The sequence below is a fragment of the Aquarana catesbeiana genome, linkage group LG01, assembly GCF_042186555.1.
Source record: "Aquarana catesbeiana isolate 2022-GZ linkage group LG01, ASM4218655v1, whole genome shotgun sequence".
NCBI lineage: Eukaryota > Metazoa > Chordata > Amphibia > Anura > Ranidae > Aquarana > Aquarana catesbeiana.
This window is the reverse complement of record NC_133324.1, coordinates 358,403,022-358,412,764: the sequence shown is the minus strand read 5'-3', so window position 1 is coordinate 358,412,764 and position 9,743 is coordinate 358,403,022. Positions and strand designations below refer to the sequence as shown.

The 9,743-nt window shown below is 47.9% G+C and overlaps 1 protein-coding gene across 2 annotated transcripts in view; it reads left to right on the top strand.

Annotated features, from left to right (window-relative positions):
* The first annotated feature begins 6,534 nt into the window (after positions 1-6,534).
* Positions 6,535-9,743, top strand: part of SECISBP2 (SECIS binding protein 2) — a 62,058-nt gene continuing 58,849 nt past the window's right edge. The window contains exon 1 of one of the 2 annotated variants that reach the window (XM_073632950.1): positions 6,535-6,728. Coding sequence is in view for 1 of the 2 variants with exons in the window: in XM_073632949.1 (XP_073489050.1) it covers positions 6,716-6,728 (13 nt within the window). In the remaining variant the exon portion in view is untranslated. The remainder of the gene's footprint in view (positions 6,729-9,743) is intronic. The other variant, XM_073632949.1, reaches the window with a different exon arrangement.

Genomic DNA, 9,743 nt, shown 5'->3' with positions numbered 1-9,743 from the left:
AATAGAATAGAATAAAATAGAATATAACCCTCTTTTAAATTTAGAATAAAATACATTTGAATCCCAATTCGAATGCCTATTCAAATTTTACTGATTCAGTCTAACTGAATTCAATTCGACTGAATTCGAAAATTCGAATCAGGGTGGGAGGGCCACTGATCCCGAAATTGCCAGTCCCCTGTGATGACATCATCCTCTTCTAGATCCTGAGAGAACCCCTCCATTGGGCATCCAATAGGAAGTGTCTACATCATGCGTGCACTGATGTGGACACCCAAAGACGGACCTTTCCAGGAGGTAAAACATATGAAATGAATGCTCAGGGCTGCAGCATCATGTGACCATGACTTAAAGCACAACTAAACTCTCTCAATCAGCATTAACTATTTTTAATAATTTTGCTGCTAGCATTAGTAAATAGATAGAAAGGCATATTTACTTGTGGTAAACTTTTTTTTTTCCTTTACTTTACATTTCTTTAGTTGCTTCATGTTTTCTTGCCAAAATGATGACATGCTTCCGAGAGGTCTTCATGGGCATTTTTCTTTACTTTCATCTGGAGGAGGGGAGGGGATCAGGAGGGTTAGTGTTAATTGTGTTTCCTGGTTCTTTCTTGGGCTTTCTTGAGTCCCACTCACTGGTCGTGTTCTATATAAAAAAGGATGGGGTCCCGCCCGAGGGAACGTGATGAGTGTGAGTAGGTGCACATGTTGCCTGTCATGTTGCCTGTCATGTTGCCAGGGTCCATCCAGACAGCCTTCTGCCGATGAATCAAGAACCTTCCACATGTAGGGGATTGCTGGGACCTGCCATCCGTCCTGAAGATGCCAATCCTGATTACTACGAGCCACAAGCCTGAGTTATGCCCCGTACACACGATCAGAAAATCGTACGGAAAATACCGCTTTCTAATAGATCGTACAATAATCGGATCGTTAGTACAGAGCTTTCGAGAGCCGATCATGACAGTTCATACGATATTATTCTATCAGACCTGCACGAAAAAAAAATGGTAGTGATGATATGCTGGATGCCAAATCGTACGATTTTTGTTTAATTAGTACAGCTATCATTCAAAAATGCAATACAAATGCATTACAACACATGACATCACTTCCGAATTTTTTTTTTTGTCGTAGGGGAATTTTCGTGACTTTAGCATCATAAACAAGCATCATATGGGGGGAGGGCAAGGAGTAAAAACAATGCCGGAGTGGGGCTTAAGCCCCGAGAAGTAGGGTAGAGTTTAAAGTGGAAATTCTAGTCAGAAAATAAAGCGGAACAATACTCTCCTCAGATCCAGCGATGCAGCGTCCCCAAGCTCCTCGCCCATTTTCGGGTAGCTGGCTCCTGCCTCTCAATCACCGGCCGACAGCGGCTGGGCAGGGATAACATCACTCCTGCGCTTGCACAGGAGCTCAGTCAGATTCGGCATTGCCGAATTTGTACAGTGGTCTGCATGTGTGCAGCTCACTGTACAAGGGCGGACAGGCAGGTAGGTAACTTTAATGCAGGAGAGACAAAGCATTTAAGAATTCTAGACTAAAGATCCACTTTAAGTCCTGCTGGATCACTTCAAGCTGGCAGCTGCAGCCATGATCCTGTTATCGTTTTTGGCAAGTTGGCAATCAACATTCCTGTAAAAGTGATCTGGGCAGCTCTACAGTCCCCGATCACTTTTACAGTGCCTGGAAGTTATCTCCCGCCCTGCACCTACATCCCCCCCACCGCCATTTCTGGGCTCTCTCATTCCTCTAAGGCCCGAGATAAACGGTTGAGCCAGCTGCTCACAATGGAGATGGAGGAACATTTCCAAACTCATCTGACGAATGAAGCCAGGAAGTGATGAGGATTTTCTTTGGCTTCAGAATTGTAATTTCCTGGCAGCCAGAAAAGCATCTGTTCAAACACGATCTGTGTTCATTCAGATACTTTGAAGAGCACAGGAAACATCAGGGATCTAATAGACCCCAGAGGCGGCTCTAGGCTTTGTGAGGCCTTAGGCGAAACTTACACGTGAGGCCCCAATCACGCCCATAATGGGAAAACAAAATTCGAGCAATAAAAATGGCTGCAAAAAGATGGACAGATCTAGCACATAGTTCATCAGCACCACTTTCAGGGAACCCTACTCACCCATCAGACATATGCAGCCAATAAAACATCTGGGCCCAGCAAGGTGGCAACCCCTCTAAGAATTTCCCCTGTCTTGGGAGAATGGGGAGGGGATGTCACTGAGTCATTCCACATCCACAGAGGAAGTAGAGTGGGGGGATCTCAGCACAGCGCAGGGGGAGAGAGAGGGGGGAGGGGGAGAGAGAGAGGGGGAGGAAAAGGGAGGGAGAGAGTGAAAGAGGGGAAGAGAGAGGGAGGGGGAGAGTGCTGGGGGGTGGGGGCCGGAGAGTGCTGGGAAAGGTGGAGAGCACTGGAGGGATGGGGGTGGAGAGTGCTGGGGGGTGGGGGCGGAGAGTGCTGGGGGGTGGGGGGCAGAGAGTGCTGGGGAGTGGGGGCAGAGAGAGCTGGGGGGTGTGGGCGGAGAGTGCTGGAGGGTGGAGGCGGAGAGTGCTGGGGGGGTGGGGGCCAGAGAGTGCTTGGGGGTGGGGGCGGAGAGTGCTCGGGGGTGGGGGCCGGAGAGTGCTGGGAAAGGTGGAGAGCACTGGAGGGATGGGGGCGGAGAGTGCTGGGGGGGTGGGGGCGGAGAGTGCTGGGGGGCAGAGAGTGCTGGGGAGTGGGGGCAGAGAGTGCTGGGGGGTGGGGACGGAGAGTGCTGGAGGGTGGAGGCGGAGAGTGCTGGGGGGGTGGGGGCCGGAGAGTGCTTGGGGATGGGGGCGGAGAGTGCTGGGGGGTGGGGGCGGAGAGTGCTGAGGGGTGGGGGCGGAGAGTGCTGAGGGGTGGGGGCTGGAGAGTGCTGGGAAAGGTGGAGAGCACTGGAGGGATGGGGCGGAGAGTGCTGGGGGTGGGGGCCGGAGAGTGCTGGGAAAGGTGGAGAGCACTGGAGGGGTGGGGGCTGGAGAGCACTGGGGGGGCTTGAGAGGGGGGAGAAAGAATTGGAGTGGAGAGGAAGGGGGTGAGGACAAGGATGGGCTGGAGAACAGGAGGGGCGGAGCCAGGGAGTGCATGGAGGGGCCGGTGTTCTGCCGAGAAAGTTCCCCTCGGCGGATAAGGACCCCCCTGTACTGCGCAGGAGCAGTGCTTGCGCAGTACGAGCCAGCGGAAATAGCCAAAGCCAAATAGTTGTAAATCAGCTGTACACGGAGCCTGTACAGGCTTCGCTCTGCACTTTTTTATTCTACCTCTAGGTCTACTTGGATGGTGGGGCTTGAACCTGGACCCAGCTGTGTACAGCTGACTGAAGGTTTTGAGCTTCGGCTATTTTCGGCATCTCCTTAGTGCCGGTTCACACAGGGGCGACTTGTCAGGCGACCTAGCCGCCTGACAAGTCGCCTCCCGTTCTGTACAATGGAACCGTTCTAATAGGAGCGACGCAAGTCGCTCCGACTTAGAAAAAGGTTCCTGTACTACTTTGGGGGCGACTTGGGGCGACTTGCATAGACTTCTATACAGAAGTCGTTTTGCAAGTCGCCGTGGAAGTCGTGTGCAGGTTGCCTCGGTGAGGCGACCTGCAAGTTGTGCCGCCCCTGTGTGAACCGGGGCTTAGTCGTTAGTACTGCGCCTGCGCAGTACAGGGGGGTCCTTATCCGCCTGGGGAACTTTCTCGGCAAGACACCGGAGAGCACGGGGATGCAGAAAAAGTTAGATAGGAGGAGCTTTGGGGAGACTGCACATAGTGGAATTGATTTTTCCATATTCCTCCATGCAGCCGCTGAATGATCACTTCTCCCCCTCTCCTTCCTGCAGACATTCAGCGGCTGCATGGAGGAATATGGAAAAATCAATTCCACTATGTGCAGTCTCCCCAGCGCTGCTCCTATTCAGACACACAGGGAGGCTGCACGGACACTCACCTTCTCTCTGGTCGGCCAGGCAGCATAAGAGCTCCTTCCTCCTCACAATCATGGGGCACTGCAACTCAGCTGGATAGCTTCAGCGACCCCCCCCCGGCCCCGACTGCAGAACCTGCCGCCCGCATGCCTTGGAGCCGGGTGCTATCATCCAGCCGCTGCCGCCACCTAGAGGCCTCTACTGTCCCGCTCCCCGCACTTGCTACCACCGGACCGGGATGAGACCTTGACAGCATCAGTGATTGATCACAGGCAGATTAGCCGACCGCGAGGCCCCTCTGACTGCGGGGCCTTAGGCAATCACCTAGTTTGCCTAATTAGAGAGCCGCCTCTGTGTCTCAATAAACAGTACCTGTCACTGCCCAAAGCTATCATAAGGGGGCTTGTTTACCCCCTGGTTAAAGGATCACTAAAGTTATTTATTTATTTTTTTTAAATAACAAACATGTTATACTTACCTCCACTGTGCAGCTCGTTTTGCACAGAGTGGCCCCGAACCTGGTCTTCTGGGGTCCCTTGGCGGCTGTCTCGGCTCCCCCCCCCCCCCGCAAGGACTCAACACCTTCATGTGAGCTCCCTCGCATGGTGTTGAGTGCTTGCGGGCGTGCTCCCGTGATACAGCCAGCGGCCATAGCCGCTCACTGTATCACTCGGCCACGTCCCCCGGCGCGCTGCGTCATTGGATGTGATTGACAGCAGCACGAGCCAATGGCTGCGTTGCTTTCAATCCATCCACTGTAACCAGTCAACTGCCAGGCTGAGCGGCGAAGAGGATGTCGGGGGCGAGCACGGGACTTTCGAGGGGTCAGGTAAGTAAAACAGGGGGGCTGGGGGGGCCGGTATTGTCAGATGTTTTTTCACCTTAATGCATAGAATGCATTAAGGTGAAAAAACTTTTACCTTTACAACCCTTTTAAAGCAATAAGGTTATATTAAAAAAAAAATTACAAAGTGTGCAATAATGTTAACAGAAAAAAATTAAAATATTTTTTAAAAAATGTAAAAAACACCCGTCCCCCTGTGCTCACATGCAAATGAGGTATTACTGTTAATGTCAGAGTGAGAGCAATAATTCTAGTGCCAGAACTCACCTTTATCTCTAAACTGGTAACCTGTAAAGGCTTGTAAAGCCTAATCTATGGACAATTTTAGGTACTGTAGTTTATCACCTTTTCATAGATGTGCGTATTTTTGAATTAACTGCTTGCTGACCGTATAACACAGATATAAGAGGGCGAGGCATACTTGGTATGCGATCCAGCACTTCTGGGTAGGGGGCCGGTGACTTGGCTCTGTTTTAATTAGGCACAGCGGATGCCAACAAGCGTGTGCCAGCCAATGTATGACCGCCGTCACCCGCCGATCGTCTGGAAGAAACACAGGACAGAACTCTGCCTATGTAAACAAGGCACAGTTCTGTCCTGTCAGTGGGGAAACGATGGATCTTCTTTCCCTGCAAAACAGGGCATAAAATCTACCGTTTCCCTTAGATTCCTTTCACATCGAGGTGTTTTTCAGGCGCTAAAGGGCTAAAAATAGCGCCTGTAAAGGGCCTGAAAAAACAAGCAATATCGCAGTCCTGCTATACGTTGCTGATTTCCGCCATTACTAGTAAAAAAATTTAAATAATTAAATAAAATAAAAATTCAAGTATATATCCCATAGTTTCTAGACTCTATAACTTTTGCGCAAACCATCCAATATACACTTATTGGGATTTTTTTTTACCAAAAATATGTAGCATAATACATATTGGCCTAAATTTATGAAGAAATTTGATTTCTAAAATTGTTCTTATTGTATAGGTTTTATAATAAAAAGTAAAAAATATTGGGGTTTTTTTTGTCAGTCTTTTTTTTTGTTTATAGCGCAAAAAAAAAACAAAAAACAAAAAAAAAAAACGCTGTGGTGATCAACTAGCACCCAAAGAAAGCTTTATTTGTGGGGGAAAAAATGACATTTTATTTAGGTACAGCGTTGTATGACAGCGATATTGTCAGTTAAAGTAACGCAGTGCTGGATCACAAAAAAATGGCCTGGACATAAAGGGGGGTAAATTTTAGGGAAGTGGTTAAAAGAAGTTATTATATTTTGTTAATGTGCACTAAAACTCATTTCATTTTTTCCTGAAAATTTGCGTTTGCTAAATGGCTCTGCAAATATTGTGCAACATAAAAAATTACAACAATGCCATTTTATTCTCCAGGGCCACTGCTTTCAAAAAAATTTCCAGAAAGCAAGCAGTTAAAAACAAAAACAAAAAAGTTTTAGCTTTTTACTTTGAGCAGCTTTAGCAGCTCTCACGCGCACATGTAACTAATACGGACAAAGTCTTTGTTTATGAATGAGAGGTATAAACTAAACGATAGAGCCGAACGTCATTTGTTCTCACACCCTATCAATAGGCATGATTAAAACATGGGCTTTGTCACTAGAGCGCGATAATCCCTGTAGTCCCGCTTCCAGACTTTACACTGGAGATGGATAGCAGCGGCCATATTGTTGTAGCCCATTTTAAGTGGCAATTGAAGTAATGGGCTCCACCAAAATGTTTCCTCTCATGGAGACAACCACGAAGTGTGCCTCTTCCGTGTTTACTATCATTTCCGAAGTAATAGAAATGCGACTTAGACGTCATGGCTGTGAGCAGTAAGAAACTTACGATGTCGGAGGCTTTGGTTACCGGGACCGGTAGATGACGTCTGTACCCCAGGAGATCAGCACCCAGTGTTGCAGCAGTACGCATTGCTGACATGCAATCTGGGGGTGAGTACAGCTCCTGGTTATTAACCCCATAACACAAACTATGGACACTGCTATGTCAGGCATCTCCCTATTTATTCCTCCACTGACCTGTACAAAAACAAATGTAAAGCCAAAACTTTTTCCTTTAGTAGTAGGGAATTTTTTATTTTGTGTGTGTACCACTGATATATATAATCATTGGTATATATATTAAGGGTGAGCTCCGGCGTGTTCGCACACTCCACGTGCCGAGACCGCCAGGAAGTCGGTACGGCGCTGCGCTAATCACAGGCAGTAAGACATTTCCAGATCTCTGCATCCGCACATCGGGAACACGCCGGAGCTCATCCCTGATAAGATTATATATATAATTTCAAGTATGATTCGAACACGCCTGAGCCCATCCCTACTAATAAAGTGGCATATATATATATATATATATATATATATATATATATATATATATATATATATATATATATATGCCACTTTATTAGTAGGGATGAGCTTTGGCGTGGTCACATGCTGCACATGCCGAGCCCGCCAGGAAGTCGGCAGTGCACAGCGCTAATTACAAGCAGTGAGACATTTCCCGATCTCTGCAGCCGCACATCGGGAAATGTCTCACTGCTTGTGATTAGTGCTGTGCAGTGCCGACTTCCTGGCGAGCTCTGCACGTGCAGCATGCGAACACGCCTGAGCTCATCCTTACCCGCCAGGAAGCCGTGACTGCACACCGCCGACCATAGGCAGTGAGGCATTTCCCGGCCCGCAGCTGCACATACACACGCTGCCTATGATTGGCGGTGTGCAGTGTCAGTTTCCTGGCGGGTACAATCCGAACACACCTGAGCCCATCATTATTAGGTACACCTGTTCAATTGGTTGGTAATGCAACGCTAATCAGCCAATCACATGGCAGCAGGTCCAGGCATCTAGACGCAGTGAAGATGACTTGCTGAAGTTCAAACCGAGCATCAGAATGGGGAAGAAAGGGGATTTAAGTGACTTTGAACGTTGGATTGTTGGTGTCAGGTGGGCTGGTCTTAGTATTTCAAAAACTGCTGATCTACTGCGATTTTCATGCACAACCATTAAGGATGGGCTCAGGGCGTGTTCGCAACCCCACGTGCCCGAACCCGCCAGGAAGCTGACACTGCACAGCGCTAATCACAGGCAGTGAGACATTTCCCGATCTCTGCACATCGGGAAAATGTCTCGCTGCCTGTGATTAGCGCTGTGCAGTGTCAGCTTCCTGGCGGCTTCGGGCACGTAGGGTTGCGAACACGCCCGAGCCCATCCTTAGTGGGCAGACTGGTTCGAGATGATAAAAAGGCAACAGTAACTCACATAACCACTTGTTATAACCAAGTTATGCAGAATACCATGTCCAAATGCACAACACATGGAACCTTGAAGGAGATACAACAGCAGAACATCACACTGGGTGCCACTCCTGTCAGCTAAGAACAGGAAACTGAGGCTACAATTCGCACAGGCTCACCAAAATTGGACAATAGAAGATTGGAAAAATGTTGCCTGGTCTGATGTCTCGATTTCAGTTGCGACATTCATATAGTAGGGTCAGAATTTGGCGTAAACATGAAAGCATGGATCCATCCTGCCTTGTGTCAGTGGTTCAGGCTGGTGGTGGTGGTATAATGGTGTTGGGGATATTTTCCTGGCACACTTTGGGCCCCTTAGTACCAATTGAGCATCATTTAAACTCCATGACCTACCTGAGTATTGTTGGTGACCATGTCCATCCCTTTATGACTACAGTGTACCCATCTTCTGATGGCTACTTCCAGCAGGATGATGCACCATGTCACAAAGCTCAAATCATCTCAAAATGGTTTATTGAACATGACAATGAAATCACTGTACTCCAATGGCCTCCACAGTCACCGGATCTCAATCCAATAGAGCATCTTTGGGATTTGGTGGAATGGAAGATTTGCATCATGGTTGTGCAACCGACAAATCTGCAGCAACTGCGTGATGCTATCATGTCAATATGGACCAAAATCTCTGAGGAATGTTTCCAACACCTTGTTGAATCTTTGCCACAAGGAATTAAGGGAGTTCTGAAGGCAAAAGGGTCCAACCCGGTACTAGCAAGGTGTACCCAATAAAGTGGCCAGTGAGTGTGTGTATGGGTATATATGTGTGTATACATGAATGGGAAGTCTCCCAAAGTGAAGGAAATTCCTATCGAAGACAGTTGTCTCTATTGGGAAAATTTCCTGTGTGTTTTTTTTTTAATTATTCTTTTATTTATTACAGGTATTTATATAGCACCATCAGTTTACGCAGAACTTTTCATATATATTGTACGTTCACATCAGTCCCTGCCATAAAGGAGCTTGCAATCTAAGAGCCCTAACTCACATTCATACACACATAGTAGAGACAATTTAGACAGGAGCCAATTAACCTACCAGCATGTCTTTGGAGTGTTGGAAGAAAACCGTAGTACCCGGAGGAAACGCTTGCAGGCACAGGGAGGACATGCAAACTCCAGGCAGGTAGTGTCGTGGTTGGGATTTTTCCCTCACCTCCTGTCCTGGAGGAGAACCCTTATGCCCCTTACACACGGTCGGACTTTGATCGGACATTCCGACAACAAAATCCATGGATTTTTTTCCGACGGATGTTGGCTCAAACTTGTCTTGCATACACACGGTCGCACAAAGTTGTTGGAAAATCCGATTGTGGTGACGTAAAACACGTATGTCGGGACTATAAACGGGGCAATAGCCAATAGCTTTCGTCTCTTAATTTATTCTGAGCATGCGTGGCACTTTGTCCATCGGATTTGTGTACACACGATCGGAATTTAAAGTATTGGATTTTGTTGTCGGAAAATTTTATAGCCTGCTCTCAAACTTTGTGTGTCGGAAATTCCGATGGAAAAAGTCCGATGGAGCCCACACACGGTCGGAATTTCCAACAACAAGCTCCGATCACACATATTCCGTCGGAAAGTCCGACCGTGTGTACAGGGCATAAGGCGCTGGGGTCACACTGGTGTGC